This window comes from Botrytis deweyae (genome assembly GCF_014898535.1).
Source record: "Botrytis deweyae strain B1 chromosome Unknown BDEW_009, whole genome shotgun sequence".
NCBI classification, from domain to species: domain Eukaryota; kingdom Fungi; phylum Ascomycota; class Leotiomycetes; order Helotiales; family Sclerotiniaceae; genus Botrytis; species Botrytis deweyae.
Genome location: NW_024066216.1, coordinates 1,294,477 through 1,316,747, shown reverse-complemented (window position 1 = coordinate 1,316,747; position 22,271 = coordinate 1,294,477). Strand labels below are relative to the sequence as shown.

Genomic DNA, 22,271 nt, shown 5'->3' with positions numbered 1-22,271 from the left:
GACCGGCCATTCCCATTTGTTGAGTCGATTCGGCATATGTTGAGTCTTACATGCAATGCATATTTGCAAGCATTCCGCATTATCAACTGGACATCCATCCAGAACGAAATAACCGGGCGCACCAAAGTTCGCCAAAATCTAAACCCTGCTAGAAACACTATCACTCCGAACGTATTAGGCAATAATGTCAGAAAGTGATACGGATCTTCAAAAAAGATAAACTAATTATAGATTATAAGTATCTTTCTTCTTCATATCTTGATCCAATTGATAGCCAAAAATCTTGAAAGTCTGATTTAGAAGAGAATTTAAAAAAAATGGTGTGATCTTTTGACGTGCCGAGCTTTTCGTCCTACTGGAGCGGACATCCCTATTTGCTGAACTTTTGCAATTGCAGGAATCCTCCAGTCGACGGCGAGACATGCCCTTTTCCAATCGCGGACTATTTATTTATTTATCTTCATCAAGAATATTCTCAGTGTGGGGGCCTAATAGATGGCTACTTCGCTAGTAAGTCAGCAATTGCTTGAAGAAAGATATGCTTCAATTAGAATCACCGCGAGCGAGCTAGTAGTGTTTTAGTGTGAGCTCTCACAAAATCATTGTACGGCGTATGACTATTGTGATTATTTTCCAGATTAAGTAATGTGCGGTATTTTACTAATAGACTCAATCTCTCTCTCTCACTTTAACCAATATACCGGGGGTGTCTCTCGCCTGGGCGCCTAGAATGTAATCTCGGCTAGCATCTATATCACGAGCTCTATTAACTTGTGAGACATCAAAATCAAACCGTCGATACACAGAAGCTAAAATCAAATAGAGCTCGGCGCGAGCGAGATTGATACCTAAGCAGGATCTAGTTCCGCGATTGAAGGGGACAAGGTACCGCTCGAGCTTTTTGTTCTGATTCCCCAACCATCTCTCTGGCTTGAAAACCATAGGTTCCGGGAAGATTTTATCATTTTGATGCGTGAGTAAAGCTGTCATGTTAACTATTGTTCCGGCTGGAATCGTTTTACCATGACAGATGAAGGCTTTATCTGGGAATTGTCGGCCAATACGGTGGGTAACTGGATCGGCAAGACGGAGCCCTTCTTGGATGACAGCTGTCAAATACGGCAGTTTTTCCAATTCTGACAGTGAAAGAGATTTCGAAGGGTCTGGAATGGCAGATTTCAGCTCTTCGTGAAGCCGCTGAGTAATCGCAGGGTTGGCCGAGATGTGATATGAGGTTCCTCTGAGGACATATGCTCTGGATACATACATAGTAAGCTATCATTCGCAAAGTTTTCTGCAGAGACTACTCACGTTGTACCAGAGCCTGCTGTGACTAAACTGAAAGCTTCATCACGCAATCTGTCTCGCTCCATTTCTTGGGGTGGCAATTTGCTCTCTAATAGTTCATGAAAGACAGTCCTATCAGCAAGTTTACTTGATTCGGGCTCTTCGTGCTCATGTCGAATGGACTCTACTTGTCTAGAAAGATCCTATACTTGGTTAAGGATTGATTGAGTCAGGATTGGTTATTGAAGATTTACCTTGCGGTAATCAAGGATGTCTGCCATGGCAGGAGCCAAGATTTTGTTCATGTTGTCCTAAAGATTTCAGCATCGTCGGAAAGCAAAGGCCAAAAAGGACTGGAAGGAAATACCGGAAGAGAATAGCTAAATCTCATCAAGTATGGGATATGAATGTTCTTGAAAGTTAGCATTCATTCCAATTGATTGATACTTTACGTACCAAAAGACTAATAACCAAGAAGTTGTCTACGTCGTCAAAAGACTTACGTCCAAAGTCTTCCCTCAAAATGTTATCTGGCTGCCTCGAGAAACAGTAGTCATTGATGATATCCAGTGTCACTGCCGCATAGAAATACTTCATATTGAGAGTTACCCCAGATTTACTTGCCTCCTCAAGTCGATCGCAAAGAATGAGGATAGGACGTTGGATTCTTGAAACGAGGTCGTTGATTGATTTTTTGGAGAAGAATGGGTTGAGAGCATTTCTTCTTATGCGATGGTGCTCATGATCCTGTGTTCCTATAGTCTTTGCAAAATTAGCAACATGATTTCAAATGATAGAGACTGAGATCTACCGCTGGATATGGACCGAATGCTTCGGCAACATTTATAGGTTTTTGCGTTCGGCCATTTGACTGATTAAACACCTCTTCGAAGAAATCAGGATCATCGATATGAACCTCATTCGGGTTGATTCTAATGACGGGACCTAGAGGGAAATATCAGTGATGCTGAAGTTACGGCAAAAGACTCAAACACCATACCATACTGCTTGTGCAACCTTTTAAGTTGGAAGGTATATTGACCACTGAGGTACAAATCGTAGTACCATTCGTAGAGGTAAGTCGATATCGCAAGTGGATGTCCGGGAATATGTGCAAGAGGGTGGAATAGAAATCGATAAGTCAGTAGCCCAGCTCCGTAAGTAATGAATAAGGCTAGAAGTAAGGTTTGTATCTCCATAATTTCTGATCTGAAAAACTGAGAAGATGCTGTGGTTTTGCGATACTTAGATAAAAAGCCAGAAGTTCTATCTAAACAGTGTAGTAGGATATGATAACTCTAAGCTTTGCCAAGACCAAAACAACCAATACGACTGCAACTACTAATTACACACCTTGTTAAGCCTGCTAAGTCACTTTGTGAAACCTCATCCACCTCGTATCATATCTGGCACCCTTGTACGCCACCAACACGTAGGAAGCTACCCCGCTATCTGTGCCGCATTACATGTTGTATTTTCTTCGGCAATGCAAAAAGTCACAGCCTTCGGAGCCCGTGGTTTCCCCCAGGGTGTCTCTACAAATAACGGCCCCGGTCTTATTAGGTAGAAAGTGTGGCTGCAATATCGATATCGAATTTAATGCAAGGCCTAGCTCTGACAGAAATCGAAAGCAACTATTCAATTCGAACATTTCTGTTTCAAGGATTCCAAGTAGTGTTGATTATTATTGATGAACGAGTGAATCCGGGCTGTGCACCATGTTCAGCTAAGGAATATCTATAGCTCTGCATGCTGTAATCTCCTCAAAAGATGCCACTATACATTAACACGGAGCTTCTCTCGGTCTGCATATGTCCAAAAAGAGAGTTTAATGATGCAAGTCTCAGTAATCATCTGGTGAGAATTAGCCAGTTTCTAGCTCTAGTGGGGAAATTGGGTAAACTTACAGCCAGTGGTCGTGACCGGCGTTTGCAGCGAGGATCTGCCTATCATGGCACTGATGGTACGACCGCTTCCCAGAAAGAAGATGATCGTTGAATGAAGAACTATAACTTGCCATTCTGTTGTTGCAATCCCCAACGGCTGAAGACAGAATAGATAAGCCTGATCTTTTTTTGGTACTTACAGTAACTTTCAAACAGAGATTTCACCTTCCTTATTGTCAATTCCAGCCATCACCAACTGCAAGCATGAAGTCATCAGCACGGATTTCTACACGTGATGCTTATGGAGAGAATTCCCATGTTTACTATCCCATCGTCATTATTGGGGCTGGACCTTCAGGCATAGCCATGGGCTGTCAATTAAAAAGCAAGCTTCGTTTTGACCAGTTCAAAATATTTGATCGCCAAGAGGGGCTTGGAGGTAAAATTCAAATCTCTACTCTTATTTCGAACAGATCAAAGCAGAGTAAAGCTGATGAGAATGATCATTAGGCACATGGTGGACGAATAGATATCCCGGAATCGTGAGCGTCTCAAAATTCCACTTCTGTACCATTTTTTAGCTAATACATTCGTCTAGGCTTGTGATGTGTAGCTTTTCCAATCATTAGTGTTGTAACGCTTTCTCACTGGGCTTATTTAGACCAACCTTGTTTTACTCATTTTCCTTCGCCCCGAATTACACTTCACCGACCGTGTTTCCTTCAGGTTGTGACTATGTGATGTATCTCAATAAGGTAGTGGAACGCTTTGAGATAGCAGACAAGATCAATTTGAACACGGAGGTCAAGAGCTTGAAATGGAAAGAGGAGGAAGAAGAATGGGAAATCGAGATCTGTCGTGTTTATCGAGAGGGAAAACTCATAACTCATAGTCGACTTGAGATAATCCGAGCCAAAGTGGTTATCAGTGGTGCCGGCATTCTTACCAATCCTAACGATTGGCCAGAAACTGTCTCAGGAAGGAACATGTTCAGCGGTGAGATTTTGCACTCTGCTCGATGGCCGAGAAATGTCAATCTTGAGGGAAAAGACGTCGTGCTCGTGGGCTCAGGCTGCACCGCCGCCCAGATTGCACCGGCAATTCTTCAAACCAAGGTCAAGTCATTGACACACATTATACGAGATCCACCGTGGTTTGTTCCTCGCATTAAAGAGCCAGGAGGTAAAGAGGCTTACGCAAAGTTTGCACCTATGATTTATGGCTCCGTACCGATTTTGGGCTTCCTCGTTCGCTTCATTGTTTGCTGCATGTCTGAGTTGCTATGGTACGCTACGTTCAAGCGAAAAACCTTGAAGCTTCGGAAAATCTCCGAAAAGTCATCCTTGGACCATATGAGAAAGCTGGCACCTCAAAAATATCATTCCATATTAACGCCGCGGTATAGTCTTGGCTGTAAGCGCCGCGTCTTCGACAATGACTGGCTCCAGAGTATGAGCGATCCTCGCTATACCCTAACGACACAGCCTTGGATAGGTATGGGATGCAATGAAGTGACTGTCGGGAGTTCTGAATCAAACTTCAACCTCGCTGCACTGCCGAGCCGGTATCCCGCCGATATTCTTGTCTTAGCAACGGGATTCAAGGTATCACAATTTCTACACCCTCTCTCCGTCATGGGACGCCAGGGTATCTCCCTTCAGCACGTTTGGAAGGAGCGAGGAGGCCCCCAAGCGTATATGGGAACAGGAATTGACCAGTTTCCAAATTTCTTCATGATCATGGGCCCAAACACCTTCGTTGGTCATACCTCAGTCATCATGAGCATCGAAAATAATGTTCAATACATTCTCAAAATGATCGCACCCATTCTCCAAGGGCATGTTAGTTGTCTGGAACCAAAGCCCGAGGCAGTAGAAAAGTGGGTACAAGATATCAGAAGAGATATGCAAGAAACCGTTTTTGATTCCTGTCAAAGCTGGTATAATGATTCCGGAGCTTGGAACACCGTCATATATCCGTAAGCATGGCCCTTCTACCTGAGACTGAAGTCTTTGTAAAGCTGGGTTGACGATCATTGGCTCAACTGCATGCTGACTTTTTTTTCACAGCCGATCTCAACTTGACTTTTACCTCCGCTGCAGGTCTCCCAAATTCAACGATTGGATCCGAAAGCTTTCCGCACAAGGCCAGCATCGACGAACACGCCAGCAAATGATAAATATGACCATGGTAATGTCAATAGTTATTGCCGTCTGCTACGGCGTGTGGTCAGATCGAAGCTTCGAGGTTTTAGTGGATAGAAAGTTGGTGTTACGAAAGACGGTACTCACAACAATAGACAGCACTATCAAAGCGATGCAGGAAGCCAGGCAATGGTTCTCGTAAGCTGAGACTCTAGCTCGAAATTTATGCACTTAGGTAGTTAGAGTAGGGAAGAGCAGGAGAGGCTTTTACACAGGCTAGACTATGTGAATAGGTTTTCTCACCTATGCTCCATCTTTACGTGTAAATTCCAAGTGAAGCCTTCAAGATTTGCAACTCGACTAGAATTTACCACATAATGAATTGACCATTCAAAGTACTTGTTCAAGAGGTTCATGGTGGTTAAGAAAAGGTTTATTTTAAGCTTATCTTTTCCGTCGCGACTTCTGAGCCCCACATTCACATCTCCGCTAAAATCCTTGGAAGAGACAACACAACATTGTTCCGACATTCCAACATTCGCTAGCCTTACCATTATATTCGTTACATTGATATCTTATGCGAGTCTGCGAGGTTTTCTCTCCCACATAAGCCCTATAGCCAAGAGCTCAGCAGCACAAAAACCTAGTATCATGGCCAATTGTTTCTTATATCCCTGAGCGAACGCGGTTCGAACCGCGATTTGATCACCCGGAGACAGTAAAGCCACCGAAGAGATATTTTGAAGAAGGTGATTGACAGTTTCAGCAGGTAGGATATCAGCCAGGGCTGATATGACATTGCTACTCAGTAGACTAGTAGCAATTGCAACGCCAATCGCTCCTCCAAGAATTCGCATCTGTGTGACACCGCCGAGCGCAACAGCTACGTCATTGTTAGTTCCCGAAAACAAAAGAAATTTTGAATTATGAAAATCTATAGGTACCTAAAAGTCGCTTTTCAACGATGAAGGGTGTGATGCTTAATAGCGTGGTCAATCCAAGGCCAACACCCATTCCTGCCAGCACTTCATACCCGTAGAAACTAGCCGGCATATGAGCTGTTACTGGTATTGAGTATAAGAGCCCAGTTCCAAGGATTTGCAGAATGGTAGCTGTGATCAGCACATAAATCGGGGGTATCCGACCTTTCGCCGTTAACCCCCCAGTGATTGCTGAACCGACAGCAACAGACATTGTGTATGGCAATACGCGCACGCCCGCAATCAAAGTCGAGGTATTGCTGATGTTCTGGACTCTCTGTGGAATCTCAATCACCAAAGTCACGAAAGGGACTCCTGAAAAGAGCGCGTAACTAACTTCGTGTCAGTCAAGAGTTGAAAATTCCAGTCGCATTGAGTAGACCTTACATGTATATACCCATAAGAACCCTATTTTTCAGGAATACCCATGGTATGACGGGTTGTCTTGTAGATTGTTTCAAAAATAGCAATCTCTGCCATGCAAAGAACAGAGAAAGAAGAACAAAAGCAAGCACCAAGAAAGTGATCACCAAGGCCGAGTTCCAAGCAAAGGCTACCCCCGCCTCCTCGAAGGCTACAATAAGAAAAATACAAGCGGTTGGGAGTAACAAGAAACCCACATAGTCGAATTTTCCCCGCACGTCGCTCAATTTTGGTGGCAGTAGCATGGCTTTAGATGGTCTGTTGTCGGGAAAGCCTGCAGGCATTGCCAACATGATCAAGACTAATCCTACCATACCGATAGGCAAGTTAATCCAGAAGATCCATCTCCAGGTTGTATGCTGAGGAATTGCACCTCCCAGAAGTGGACCCAGTAGAAAACTAATAGCCAGAGCTAGAGAAACAATGCCGTTAAATTTGCCGTACTGCTCCGGCACGACCATCTCCGCTACGATTATAGGTACCATACTAAATATTCCAGCACCCCCAACTCCCTGTAGGGCTCTGAAAGTAATACTTTATCTTTTGGTTAGGCTTATACATTACTGAAGTTATGGGTTCCTTACAGTTGGGTACTATTTGATGCCCCTCCACACCCACCCGAAAACGCCAAAAAGATCACGAGGGCGACAACAAGCATAATTTTACGACCAACGAGATCACTCATCTTAGCCCAAATGATCAGAGCACCTAGAATATTAGAAAGCGTGCAGGCTTGTAACAGGACTTACTTACTAAAGTATGTCGTCAAGTAACTATTCACTATCCAACTGCTCTGGTCGAATGCCTGAAGGTCATCAGAGATAGTAACAAGAGCAGTGCTGACGATAGTGATATCCAGCGAAGAGAGCATAAGACTCAGACATAGACTGCAAACAAGTCAGTAAAGTCTTACCCTTATCGAACGTTCAAGCATACCCAAGTGTGAGCAGACTTAATCGCCATCCGGAAAGGTACCTTGTGCCGTCGCTAGCACTCTGATCGCTGATGGTCCCCGAATCTTCTGGCACCACTTTTTCAGGAGAAACGGAGGAGGGCATTGTGCCCGAGGTCTGCTCCGTCGTGATAACCTCAAGGCTGGTCATGATTCTCAAGACACAGAAGAAAGTGTTACGGGTGAAATTTATTTTCAATCGATCTCCCCAAAATCTGGCAGATTATCGCTAGAGTGATGGCTTTTTTCCTGCAGCCTTGGTTTGTCTTGACATTGGTATTGCATGTGCCGTTACACGTTGATGGTTGTACTACATATCTGCATTGAAAACAAAGCGAAACATTGATTTTTCTGTCGAATCAAGAAGCCAAGCCACACTTAAGTGTAGGTAACACATCTAGTTACCTACCTAGGTAAATCCTGAAATCACCCCAGTGAATCAGTGACTGCGATATATTTTGACCTGTGTCTTGGCATTGCGAAGCAGCCTGACTGGTCGTTGCTATTCCACAACCACTCAAGTGAGTTTAATTTCCGATTTGTTCATTTGATCATTTGATTTTCACGGCGATCCCAAGATCTAATGGCATCCACTGCATTGTGCCATACTGTGCCTCTGGGATATTGAAACAAAATATATATTGCAGTTTGCAGTTGCAGGTGTAGGTGCATCTGTATCAATTTTGCAATCCCTTTCAGCGAAGGATTCACTACCATGGGGAGCCCCTGCAAGGATCGCAATGCCGGTGAGAAACGGGACGTCTTATCCACTTGGCTTGCACCGGCAACGACATAAAGCTTCGGAGAAAATGAACCCTGTTGCCAAGGACAAGAATAAATCTAATGTTATCAGATGGTTGTCTTTGAATTTTTCTTTACAAAGCCAGCCAACCAATGCAGAGTTTCTTTTATGGATAACATTTTAGGGGTTTGATTGGAAGGCAAATTGTGATGTATAAGCTCGGAAGTCCGAAGGTCATACCACTTAACTGCGGTGAAACTGATTCCCTTCGGAATATTACTAAAATAGCGGTCCGTTGACCCAAAGCGTCGGAATGGGAGCTAGGATTGATCAAGAAGTCATTATATGGTGGTCATGATATTTTGAGTGTTATTGAGGGTTCAGACACTTTAGCTCAAGTAGGCATATCTCTCACAAAAGTACCGGCAAGGTTTCTTCACCCAGGGCGATAGGATAGAAGCAGCTAGCAAGGATCATTGATGGCTTTTATTGTGTTCATAGTTTCTTTAAAAGTTCACATATGATGGTATGCAGTCAGCGTGTCATCAATCCTACATTCTGACCGAGCCGCATACAAAGCCAATCGCAGGTTGGCAAGTCAGCAGACGTTTGTTGAGGGATGTCCAATAATCACCAGAAATCATGACTATTGCTCCTGGTAAAAAAGTCTCTTAGGAGAACTTGAATTAGGATCAGCTCTTTGCAGCTGAGCATGGTATGTATATTTCTGTTCTCGGATATATTGGCAGCATGAATTTAATGACGTTCTAGAAGCCATATGTATTAATTGATTAATTTGAGGAGGTTGGACGGATACGCCATGCTTCATCACTGACGAATTCCACTTTTTAAGGGGATTTACTTAAGGGGAATAGATGAATTCAAAACAGACTCTAGTCAGCGTCCAAATTTAGTATATTTAGATGATGTTTCTGCAAGTACACGGTCGCAATTCTAAGGCTCGAAGTGTACTTTGTGAAGAAATCAAAGTCTGAATGAATCTGGTGTGAAATTCTTCGCGATGTGGAGATCCAAGATTAGCTCAATTTTAGTCTAAATTTGAGTCAATGTATTGTGATGATGCCCTTTGGTATTTTGTAAGTTAGGGTAATGGAAGCTAAAAAGAGTTGTATTAAACAGGTGCAAGAATGTTATGGTTTGAGGGTCACCATTATACTATTATGAATTATATTATTTATGCTCATCTTACATCTATGTACTTCAAGCTATTTCACAGCAGTTCATTTATGCCTACTACGCCGGTATTATAATGACCGGGGGGACGCAAAAAGAATATATTGGTAAACAGGACTGCCGTTCCAATTATGCACCTTCCAATACTTCTGCAAAACTTCCATTGTTCTACTTCCTCAGTTAAGATTGATCAGATACAGCTCTCAGTAACCTATCATCAACTCTTCCCTCTCATTACTTCACTCCGTATCTTAAAACTATAATACCGTATCATTAGTAACACGTTGTTCGCCAGCACTGCCTTCCCTTTCTTTTCTCTTTTCTCAGCGCCTGAGCCTGGCTTCAGCTTTCCCTTGACCACTTTCCTCTTTCCCTGCTTAGCCGATTGATATTCCCCATCTAGGTACACGCTTCTAGTTTGGTCGCTCAAAAGCTTAACCTGGGTACTCGAATTCACAAGTACAAGCGAATCCACAGTTCAGAAAGCGCTGTTTCAAACATGGCTGAGTCTTCCCCCAGAATCGAGCCATTAGCCATTATTGGCTTATCATTTAAGTTTCCTCAAGGTATGGAAACTGCTGAATCCCTCTGGGAGGGATTAGCTACTAGTCGATCAGCCTGGTCACCATTTCCCGAGAGCCGCTTAAACTTTGACGGCGTTTACGATTCAGATTCTGGAAGATTGAATAGTGTAAATAAGCTCTTCACCCTTGCATATGATAACAGTCACTGAGAACCTATAGTTTCCTCTGAAAGGTGCACATTTTGTGGACGGTGATTTAAGCGTATTCGATGCTCCGTTTTTCACAATTGGACCTAATGAAGCGGCGGAAATTGATCCTCAATCTCGTATATTACTTGAGGTAACATACCGAGCTCTAGAGAATGGTATATTTCTATAGGCCCTATATCCAATTCATGCTAATCATTCTTATAGCGGGAATACCAATGAAGAAAGTAGCCAATTCAAACACATCTGTATACACGGGAAGCTTTGGAGATGACTACAAATCTTTCTCCACCAAAGACCCTCAGTTTGGTGGCCAGTATTCAGCAAGTTCTGTGTCGGCTAATATGTTGGCAAACCGTATTAGCTGGTACTTTGACTTACGTGGTGAGTCCATCAACATGGACACAGCTTGCTCTAGTACCCTTGTCGCATTTCATACTGCATGCCAGAGGCTACAGAATAATGAATCTGAAATGGTATGTCGATAAGAATTGAATTAATCTGTAGTGGTCTAATAAAGATGTTAGGCCATTGTAGCTGGTTCAAACTTGTTTTTGAGTCCAGATATGGCTATGTCATTAAACAATCAGAATTTTCTATCACCAGATGGAAGATGCTGGAGCTTTGATGAGAAAGCGAATGGGTATGGTCGTGGTGAAGGATTTGGGGTGTTGATAGTGAAGCGATTAAGCGATGCACTTGAGAACAATGATACCATACGAGCTGTTATCCGAGCCACCGGAACGAACCAAGATGGAAGAACGCCAGGTATTGTTCAACCAAGTAGAAGTAGCCAGGAGCAACTCATTCGAGATGTATATGAAAAAGCTGGTTTGGACATGAGCCAGACACGATATGTCGAGGCGCATGGTACAGGAACACCTGTCGGGGGTAAGTCGAAGAAACTGCCATGAAACGAATAATACTAATGCGATAGGATAGATCCTATAGAGGCAGGAGCAATTGCTGACGCGTTCAGCCACGCTCGCTCCGTTGACTCTCCTTTGTATATAGGAACTATCAAATCAAACATTGGTCACCTGGAGGGTACCAGTGGTATAGCAGGTCTCATTAAGAGTATTATAATGCTTGAACACAGAATGATTCCAGGAATTGCAGGGCTTGAAAATGTCAACCATGCTATCACAGCAGAGCATCCACATTTAAAGGTAGCTTCCTTGGTCGATACTGTTTAAGGTAGAATTCAGACTTACTTTATCATGTGTAGTTTCCAAAAGAGCTCATGCCATGGCCCTCGGAAGGCTTATGTCGCTTGTCAATCAACTCCTTCGGATTTGGAGGAACAAATGCCCACGTGATAATGGAGGATGCGATCGGTCATCTCAAACTTCGAGACGAGGTTTCGATCCACAAACAGATAAACGGAAACACGGATTCAGCACATGATCAACCTTCTATGTCTAATGGCTTCCATCATTATGAGGTTAGGAGAATGTTAGTGTTCTCATCTCAAGACGAGAGCGGCATCAAACGACTCGAATTGGCATATAACGGACACTGGTCCCGAATGAGCATAGAGGATTTTAGTATTTCATACATGAACAGACTGAGTTACACATTGAGTGACCGAAGAAGCTCTCTATTATGGAGATCATTTGCAACAATCAATTCTGAAAACGATTTGACAGCTGGGATCAAGTTTTCACCTGCCATCCGTGCCATTTCTCAGCCACGTCTTGCATTCTGTTTTACAGGACAAGGCGCTCAATGGTATGCGATGGCTCGGGAAATTCAGGCTAATGTTTTCAGAAAAAGTCTTATAGAAACATCTGAGCTTCTCAAGGAAATGGGATGTTTATGGTCACTACAAGGTATGTTTTCCCATTGCTTCTCTCGCAAACGCTAGCTTACCCCCTTTCAGCCGAACTTTCACGGGACAAAAAAACTTCTAGAGTGAATAGACCAGAATTCAGCCAACCAATTTGTACTGCAATACAAATAGCTTTGGTTGATCTTTTAGAGAGTATTGAACTTCGGCCTTCCGTGGTATTTGGCCATTCATCTGGCGAAATAGCAGCAGCGTAATCATTTTCTCTTCCAAAGATATTACCACATGCTTACAGAAACTCTAGATATTGTATTGGAGCTTTGGATAAGCGTTCTGCTATGACGGTTGCTTATCATAGAGGGTTGCTCTCATCTAAAATAGCTGAAAATAACAGTATCCAAGGCAGAATGCTTTCCGTTGGTTTATCTGCAGATGAAGTCCTGTTGTATCTCGCCAAAATCGAAGTCAAATTTGGTTACTCTGGAATTTCAATAGGATGCATCAACAGCCCTAATAACGTCACAATCACAGGTGATATGGAACACATAAACTATCTCCACGAAATTCTGGAAAAAGATAACATCTTCACCCGGAAACTACTAGTTGGTGTCGCATATCATTCCCATTACATGAGTGCTGTAGCCGCAACATACTCGGAACAATTGGGTAGCTTGTCTGCCCGGGTATCCGCAATACCTACCACTATGGTCTCTTCAGTTACGGGAAAATTAGTCAGAAGTGATGAGCTCCGTCAACCAAGCTACTGGGTTAAAAATATGGTATCCCCAGTGAGGTTTCTCGACGCGGTTACTTGTGCTAGCTCACTAAGTATATCAAATGACGGAACCATTCTGCACAATAATTCAAAAGATTGTTTCGATGATGTGCTAGAAATTGGACCCCATTCAGCCTTACAAGGACCTTTGAGAGATATCTTCAAGCAATCGAGCAAGAATTCAGCTATAGGGTATTATTCCGTTCTGATACGCAATGTCAATGCAACGACTTCGATGTTTGAAGCGATTGGAAATCTTCATTGTCGGGGTCATCACATAAACATTCAAGCTTTAAACGACCAGAATTCCTCAGTGACTTGTTCCTTAACCCCGCTGACAGACTTGCCAGAGTATCCTTTTGATCACTCAAGATCATATTGGCGTGAATCTCGGCTCAGCAAAGGTCACAGATTCCGCAAAATTCCTCGTAACGACTTTCTTGGCACTCCAGTACCAGATTGGAACCCACAGGAAGCTAAATGGAGACGCCGAATTAGACTTTCGGAAGATCCGTGGATTGAGGATCACAACATCTCTAACGCATGCATTCTTCCTGCATCTGCTATGCTTGTCATGGCAATAGAGGCAGCGAAGATAATGGCTAAGTCAAGATCTAACAAAGTCATTTCGGGGTTCATCATTCAAAACGTCCTCGTGTCACGGGCGCTCACTATTACTTCTGATCAAGATGGAGTCGAAATGGAATTTTACCTCCGCCCATGCGGACTTACTTCTGACAGGGAAATAACATGGTCAGATTTCCGCATTTATACTCCTGAGAATAATGATTGGGTTGAAGTGTGTCGAGGCCAAGTTCAGGCGACTCATGGAGAGCTTGAAAATGAGGTCGATAATGGGATGGAGCAATCTTTAGATGATGAATATCATCGAACGGAGCTCTCGCGTATCTGCGCCTCCAGCTGCCAGGAAGTGTATATGGAAAACTTCTACCCGGTACTGAAAGAAAACGGAATTAATTTTGGATCCGCTCATCAAACTATTAGAAGTGGTGCATACGGTCAGGAAAGAGAGTGTACTGCTGAGATTGCGCTGGATAGTTGGATACCCAAAAAAAGAGATCTCCAACAAACAGATTTTACTATCCATCCTACCTCACTCGACGGAATGTTTCAATTAGGTCTGTTAGCTTTGGTGGGAGCAAGGATGAAGATAAATCCAAGTGTCATAGTTGGGCTTCGCAGATTATGGATCGCAGAAGGGAAGATTAATATTCCCGGTTCATCGATAATGTCTGCGTACGCAAAGTCTGCAATGAATGGTTCTACAACCACTCTAATGGATGCAGTTGCATTTGATAACGGAGAATCTAATCCTATATTAATCATCGATGGACTCGAAGGAAAATTCTTAGCGCAGCCGGACAGGCCATGTGATGCACAGAATCGGCATATCTCATGGAATTTTGATTACAGACCGGATATCGATCTCCTTTCCAAGAAAGAGTTGATTCAACATGTTTCCACTTCATACGATATTCAGCCTGCTCCGCTTAAACTGGATCATGACGTCAAGCTATTATTATATCTCTGCATTCTGAAAACATTGAATCGGCTAACCGACTCTGAAGTTGCGGGGCTGAAGCCACACCATATCAAATATTTCGAATGGATGCAATACGAAAGAACCAAGCTTTGCAGATCAGATATGCGCAACGGCGCGGTCAATGTTAGAGAATATATCGACGACGACGCGTTCTATGAAAAACTTTTAAACCGTCTGAAGCATACCAATGCGCGAGGGAAACTATACGCGATACTCGCAACAAATCTCTACGATATACTCATGGGAAAGATTGATGTTCTTGAAGTCATGTTCAAGGAGCCATTGGTGAAAGAGTATTATAGAGAACTATACAAATCCACCAATGGCTTATACAAAACTCTCACCTATCTCGACACTCTCGTCCACAAGCATCCAAATATGAAGATATTAGAGATCGGGGCAGGTACAGGAGGAATGACAAACTACCTCCTCGATATTCTTGCACAGAACGGTACTCGTGATCCTCGTGTTGGTACGCCTCGATTTGCTCACTACACATACACGGATATTTCCGCCGGTTTCTTCGAAGGCGCAACTTCTTTATTCGAGAATTTTCCAGACATGGTGACGTTCAAAGTACTTGATATTGAGAAAGATGCAGTCAAGCAAGGATTCGAAAAAGAGAGCTATGATTGCATCATTGCGGACAATGTTCTTCACGCCACTCAAGACCTCGAGATTACGATGAAAAACGTGAGGACGCTGCTAAAACCCGGAGGAAAGCTTCTACTTTTCGAACTGACGGTTCCAGAGGTTGTTCGAACAAATTTCGCGTTTGGTCTGCTACCTGGATGGTGGCGCTTTAATGACAAGTATCGCAGTTTTAGTGCGGGGATTTCAGATGACGTGTGGGATGAAGTGTTGAAGAGTACTGGGTTCTCAGGTATCGACTTCAACTTCAAAGACTACGATGAAGATGAATGCCATGAGCATAGCGCACTAGTCTCCACATCTCGCGAAGATTTCTCAAACACTACGCCGTTCCCTCCAACGATAGTTATACTCGATCCGAAGTCCGATATCCAGAGCAAAACTTACGAGTTGCTGCGTGATCAATTGCGATTATCAGGAACCACGGATATTGTTTCCGCCACCCTCAATGAGGCCACTATTTTCAAAGGAAAGCAGCCTTCCATTATCGTACTTCTGGAACTCGACAAACCTTTCTTGCACGAGATGACCGAGCCCGAGTTCGAGAATCTCAAAGCAATGTTCTTGACTTTTGAGAATATTCTATGGACTTGTAAAGGCGGAGGAGACAGACCCGACATGCCAGAGTATGCGCTTGTTCAAGGTGCTTTCCGCGCACTACGAATGGAAAACATAAGACTCAAATTTATCTCCCTCTCATTCGAGACTTCCTCGAAAAACGCCACACATCTCGCGAATAGGATTTTCGAGGTCTACAGCGAGATTTCCACTAAAGGTGTTATGGACTGCGAGCAGGAATATGTAGAACGCAATGGTATGATTTGTATCGATAGAGTTGTCGATGCAGACTACATGAATCAGAAGTTTTCTGCGACGACAGACGAAACATTACGCAGCGACTGTGAATTTTCTAGCGCTCCTCCAGTAACTCTCAGTATCAAAACACCTGGACTACTCGACACCCTTGAGTTCATCCAGGACGACACTCTCAATAACGATCTCGCAGCCGATGAGATCGAAATCAAAGTCGAAGCCAGCGGTGTTAATTTCCGAGACTGTCTCATCGCACTGGGACGAATACCCAGCACGAGTTTCGGATTTGAGTGCTCTGGTCGCATTTCCCGCACTGGATCTCACGCGATTAAACTGCAGGTAGGCGATAGGGTGTGCGCAAGCACAAGTGGAACATATCAAACCTATGCTCGTTGCAAGACAAGTAACGTCATTCCCATCCCCGAGAACATGTCTTTTGCTGAAGCGGCCGCGATGCCGGTGGTATTTACAACGGCGTACTATGCCCTTGTGCACGTAGCCCAATTGCAGAAAAATGAATCGGTTTTGATACATTCTGCAGCAGGCGGAACAGGGCAAGCTGCTATCCAGGTCGCGAAACTCCTGGGCGCCGAGATTTTTGTGACTGTGGGATCGGAGTCTAAGAAGAACTTGCTTATTAGTCTGTATCAGATACCGGCAGATCATATTTTCTATAGTCGCAATTCTCTGTTCGTCAAGGGCATCAAAAGAATGACTGCTGATCACGGCGGTGTCGATGTTATCTTGAATTCACTCAGCGGTGACCTTCTAGTAGATACATGGCAATGCATAGCACCATTCGGACGATTTCTCGAAATTGGCAAGAAAGACATCTTAGCGAATGGGAATTTACCCATGCTTCCATTCTCTCGAAATGCCTCTTTTCACGCCATTGATTTGAACGAGGCGCAGAAGTATCGACCAGGACTGCTCATGGATCTTCAAAAAAGTATCACTACCCTACTTTTCGAGAATAAAATCCGACCACCACAACCTATCCACATTTATGGAATCGGAGAGGTTGAGAAAGCCTTCAGGTATCTACAGAGCGGGAAAAACTCTGGTAAGACAATCATTCAAATCCAAGGACATGATATGATCAAGGTAAGTTCAACCACTCCCACACAGATGGATTAATCTCACAAAAGTAGACATCTCTCAAAAGACCACATCCGTGGACATTCCCAGAAAACGCAACCTACATTATCGCCGGAGGACTCGGTGGTATCGGACGAAGTACTGCACAATGGATGGCGGATCGCGGCGCCAAAAATCTAGTCTTGCTTTCGCGATCTGGTCCCACGTCAGAAGAAGCATCGCAATGCATTGCCAGATTAGAAGCTCAAGGGGTACGAGTAGAAATCCCTCGATGCGATATCGCTGATTTCACATCCCTCGAGTTAGTTCTCAATCATATACATAAAACAATGCCGCCTATAAAAGGATGTATCCAATCCGCCATGGTGTTACGAGTAAGTCTTGATTTTGTAACTGTTATCCAAACATGCTAACAAAAGTACAGAGTAGTGTATTCGAGAACATGACATACTCAGACTGGCGAGGAGCAAGCGACTGCAAGGTTTCCGGGACCTGGAATCTGCACACTCTCCTCCCGAAAGGCTTGGATCATTTTATCGTGTACTCTTCCATCTCTGGTGCAATTGGTGGGACAGCATCTGTAAACTACAGCGCCGCTTGCGCCTATCAAGATGCATTAGTACACTACCGCAATAAGATGGGCGAGAAAGCTACCACTTTTAACCTGGGAGTCATGATAGACGACGGCATCTTGAGGGATAACACAGCGGTGAGAACTGCGTTACTTGGTACTGGATACCTAGTTGGTATAAAGCAAAAAGAGATGTTTACTTTACTTGAACATCACTGTGATGCGTTCTTGAGTATACCGACGACTCCACTCCAGTCCCAGATTCTCGTGGGTATCGACACCCCTTCGTCGATAAAGGCGCGGGGCGCTGACGTGCCCACCATGATGACACTTCCGAAGTTCAGGGGAACATGGAATATCAATGAGAAAGGCAGAACAGACATGAAAGAAGGGATGGTTACTGACGTGGCCAGTCAATTACATGGCGTAGCTTCACAAGCAGAAGCAGCCAGCATTATTGCCAATGCATTGATGGAAAGATTGAGCCATGCGCTGGCTGTTCCCCGGGAGAATTTGGATTCCTCACGCCCTATGCATATCTACGGGGTCGACTCGCTAATCGCCGTTGAGTTAAGAAATTGGTTCAACCAAAAACTCGACGCTGAGGTCGCAGTATTTGAGATCCTAGGGGAAGTGACATTTCAGGACATTGGTGTCCTAGTTGCCAGTAAAAGTAAGCTGGTAGAGGTACTCTTGACTGGGACTTGAACGTGGGAGCTGCAGAATGAATATATGAACATTTAAGGATTACCTCTTCCTCCACATAACTAGCCCTCTTAACAGAATACGATATTGACAATTAGGACCTATCATTATAAATCTTACATCATCTATACTCTTCTCAAACCCACAGTCAAGAAATCCGTTTACCCAAACCCCAAACCCCAACCCCCAAAATCCCATATTTGAAACCCTAGAAGAAATAATATTCCAGAACATTAATATCCCATCCCGTCCTATCCCATCCCATCCCAATTCCACATAAAAATACCAGAAAAACAAACCGATAAAAAAACAAAAACAATTTCAGCCGAAACTCAAAAAGTGTGAATAATTAAGGGCCTCTTTCATCTCCTCTCCTCCCCTCTCCAATCACATCTCATATAAACTTCAACTTTATTTTCTCGAATCTCAGGTCTCTCGACTTGAAGATTTTCATACATACATCCATCCATCCATACATACAATCAATCAATCAATCAATCCCCAACCAACCAAACCCATCAACCAACTCCTCTTTCATTTCAAATCTTCAAATCTTCAAATCTTCAAATCTTCAAATCTTCAAATCTTCAAATCTTCAAATCTTCAAATCTTCAAATCTTCAAATCTTCAAATCTTCAAATCTTCAAATCTTCAAATCTTCCAATCTTCAAATCTTCAAATCTTCAAATCTTCAAATCTTCAAATCTTCAAATCTTCAAATCTTCAAATCTTCCAATCTTCCAATCTTCACATCTTCAAATCTTCAAAATTCAAATACCATACACCATCGTTCACAAACACAACCCCTACATCTCAAATCTTCAAAAATCAAAGAAAGAATACACTACACCACACACAAATCATCAATCTCTTCAGAAATCCAGAAATTAATTCTAGTATCTCATCTGTAATTAATCAACCAAGTAGGCAAGCAAGCAAGCCATTATATAGTAAGTACTCTACAACTAAGTAAGTACTCTACAACTAACTATAACCATCTCAATCATTTTGAACCTATCATCTATCCATCCTACTTCTACTTCGCCTTCGCTACATTAAATAGGTACGGATATTAAGTACAGTAATGGAAAGGGTAATAAAAAGAGTACTTATAAAAAGAAGAAGAAGAAGAAGAAGAGTATTCAACTACCTACCCATTTACAAATCCACACATCCACAAATCCACACATCAAAAGAAAACACGCTAATAAATCTCGCTTGCAGAACAGACAGACAGACAGACAAACAAACAGACAGAACAGATAGAAACCCACATCCGAGACAAGACAAGACAAACTCAAGAACCACGAATCCACAAAGAAGAAAAGATATAAATGCAAGTGCATCCATGAAGATGAGACTAGAAGACGAACACAATATCAGACCCATGCATTTCATCTCATCCATCTTATGTACTCCTTCCCATAAAACTCCCCATCATCCCATCCCATCCCATCCCATCCCATCCAAACAATCCCGTTCAAGCAATAAACATCCATCCATAAACTTTTTGTTCATCACCTCCCAACCAAGCCGGCCTAATAATATCAATGCCACGGCAATGGATGCCAGTACGAATTCCAACGCCTATAAATTATCATGTACCCGAGCAAACCCAACTCTTCCATGCGAATTCGTCACACATATCTGTACATCTGTAATAGCACCCGATTATCGTTTCGTTCTAGTATATCTTCTGTAGCGTTGATTTTTGCATGCACTCCCACCAAACTAGATTCTTGCAACCCAGACCGTTATTAAAGATTTTGATTTGGTGATAAATGTTATCACGCTTGGGGAGATTTGACACCAGCTCCATTTCTACTCTCCTCACTTGTGCAGCCCAGCCCACCAAATTTCCTCTTTTTCACCGGGCCAGTCCCAAGAGTCTCAGCCTCCCCCTCAACATCCGTATCTCCATCCCTTTCCTTCGGAATCCTTTCTCTTTCTCTTTCTCTTTCTCTCTCCAACCACTTCTCCTTCAGAACATTATAAATCATCACAAATTGTGCGACCCTATGTACCATCAACATTCTCTGATCCCTCAGTCTCTTTACGGTTTCATAGACCGGATCCTTATCTCTCGATAACCCATCCAGATGACCCATTTCCAGTTCCCTCAGAAGGTGATCGAGCGCGATAAATGTACCAGTACGACCAACACCTGCCGAACAGTGAATTATGCGAGGCGTGGTTGAATGATTATTAGCTGCGCGCGAAACGTCGAGCAGGGAGAGGAGGGCATGTATATCGGCGGGAGATTGAGGGATATCATTATCGGGCCAAGATTCGAAGAGGAAATGATGGATTGTACGTTCTTCGACTTCTGCTTCGACTTCTGCTTCCGCTTCTGCTTCTGCTTCTTCCTCTTGTAATTCCTCCGCTGTGTTTTCCGATTCTTTTTCTGTCCCAGGGTGATCCTCTGCTATTGCTTCAATTGTCCCCACCGTTCCATTCTCAACACTCGCACTGCTTTTTGCACTCACACTACTCGCCGCTCTCTTTACCCTCTTGACTTTCAATGTCCTCCGAACAGTTCCCCCCTCTTCTTCTTTCCCCACACATCTAACCTCCCAGTACCCAATCGTCTTAACCTCGTCCACATCCTCGGCGTAATAAACACCACACTTTTCCTTTCCCTCTTCAACCGGTCTCGTCAGCATAACCACCACTTCTGCATTCTCCTGCCAACACATTTCCCAAAACAAACCCCCATCATGTCCATTATCCCTTGGTCCTTGCGTCGCAATATAATTTTCCTGCTCCTCTCCACTTCCATTCGCAGTGCGAAGTGCGATGGGCGATGCATTTATGTAGCCAAACTGTAGCGAATGGAGATTAATTCGATGATGTTCCCATGGATAGACATCGCTATATCTATTGCGCGATACTACAACAGGGTGATGTATTAATGTATTTGGTATCGTTCTGAGCGTTTGCTCATGGTTTCTCAGAGCTATGAATTTGCTCATCAACACATTCGATGAGTGGTTGAGGAAATGTGGAATCGCATTTTTTTGTTTCTGCGATGTAAAATCCGTTTTGACCGAGAGACTTGTAATCATGGGGGACATGAAAGATTGTCGTTTGGAAGGAGATAGTTTCGCAGACGAGGTTGAGACGGATAGCGATGGTTTGTCCGAAGTACTTGGTCTTCTCTCAAAGATGGAGTTTGGGGGTTTGTTCGGTAATTCGGTAATTCGCGATTGTGATTGTGGTTGTGATTGTGATCTCTCCAGTGAAGACGAGAGTTCATCACCGCTACCACTATTACTGAGACTGCCACTGCCACTGCCACTGCCACTGCCACTGCCACTGCCACTGCCACTGCCACTGCCACTGCCACTGCCACTGCCACTGCCACTGCCACTGCCACTACCACCACCAGCCTCAGCACCATCGACGTCGTTATTATCGATCGTGTTCATATTGTCGTTTTGTCGATGGTGATTTCGATGGAGATGTACCGGTGAATGTTGACGAATGCAGATTCGAATTCGTTGAGAAAGAGGAATTTTATCTGTTACCACTCTAGGTGTGTGATTTGAATGTCGCAAGATACCCATACCAGAATGCCCCTCAAGGAATTCTCGTTATCTGGTATGGATGACGTATAATATATTTTTGGAAAAGAGGCGCGAGTTTAATTCTTATTTCGTTGGATGATATTGCTTCAAGATCCGAGCGAGTCTGAGAGCAGATGCAATAAGGTTGAGAGGTCCAAAATTAGATATTATAAGATCTTCATAAAATACAAGTAATGGAGAATCTACCAGTAAGAAAGAAAATGGTAGTAACGATAGGACGTATATAGAAGGAAGTTGGAGTATGATAGAATAGAGTAGTACTACTGAAAATTACAACAAGAGAGGGAAGTAGAGTAAAGAGAAAAGAAGAGAAGTCAAAGTATATAATCAAGTGAAGTGCATGAGATTCCTTTGACCAACAAATCGACTAAAAATGAGAC

General features: G+C 43.4%; 5 protein-coding genes across 5 annotated transcripts; 2 read left to right on the top strand and 3 right to left on the bottom strand.

Annotated features, from left to right (window-relative positions):
* Positions 1-669: 669 nt before the first annotated feature.
* On the bottom strand, positions 670-2,486 carry EAE98_005012 (uncharacterized protein; the record flags this gene model as incomplete). The annotated part of the gene is made up of 7 exons (XM_038952633.1): positions 670-1,255; positions 1,312-1,490; positions 1,542-1,598; positions 1,655-1,699; positions 1,744-2,049; positions 2,099-2,232; positions 2,288-2,486. The coding sequence occupies 7 exons, from the start codon at positions 2,484-2,486 to the stop codon at positions 670-672; spliced, it is 1,506 nt and encodes a 501-aa protein (XP_038811283.1).
* A 951-nt stretch (positions 2,487-3,437) lies between these two features.
* Positions 3,438-5,519, top strand: EAE98_005011 (uncharacterized protein; the record flags this gene model as incomplete). The annotated part of the gene is made up of 5 exons (XM_038952632.1): positions 3,438-3,612; positions 3,684-3,715; positions 3,772-3,782; positions 3,835-5,151; positions 5,243-5,519. 5 exons carry the CDS (start codon positions 3,438-3,440, stop codon positions 5,517-5,519), a joined length of 1,812 nt encoding a protein of 603 aa, XP_038811282.1.
* Positions 5,520-5,892: 373 nt separating this feature from the next.
* On the bottom strand, positions 5,893-7,823 carry EAE98_005010 (uncharacterized protein; the record flags this gene model as incomplete). Its single annotated transcript, XM_038952631.1, has 6 exons — positions 5,893-6,200; positions 6,262-6,629; positions 6,685-7,254; positions 7,305-7,428; positions 7,474-7,607; positions 7,657-7,823. 6 exons carry the CDS (start codon positions 7,821-7,823, stop codon positions 5,893-5,895), a joined length of 1,671 nt encoding a protein of 556 aa, XP_038811281.1.
* A 1,937-nt stretch (positions 7,824-9,760) lies between these two features.
* On the top strand, positions 9,761-18,428 carry EAE98_005009 (uncharacterized protein). Its single transcript, XM_038952630.1, has 10 exons — positions 9,761-10,299; positions 10,352-10,496; positions 10,546-10,814; positions 10,866-11,229; positions 11,281-11,507; positions 11,567-12,170; positions 12,221-12,380; positions 12,432-17,034; positions 17,082-17,402; positions 17,453-18,428. The coding sequence occupies exons 1-10, from the start codon at positions 10,108-10,110 to the stop codon at positions 18,305-18,307; spliced, it is 7,740 nt and encodes a 2,579-aa protein (XP_038811280.1). The 5' UTR covers positions 9,761-10,107; the 3' UTR covers positions 18,308-18,428.
* A 1,663-nt stretch (positions 18,429-20,091) lies between these two features.
* EAE98_005008 (uncharacterized protein) lies at positions 20,092-21,732 on the bottom strand (the record flags this gene model as incomplete). The annotated part of the gene is made up of 1 exon (XM_038952629.1): positions 20,092-21,732. The coding sequence occupies one exon, from the start codon at positions 21,730-21,732 to the stop codon at positions 20,092-20,094; it is 1,641 nt and encodes a 546-aa protein (XP_038811279.1).
* Between the last annotated feature and the right edge of the window lie 539 nt (positions 21,733-22,271).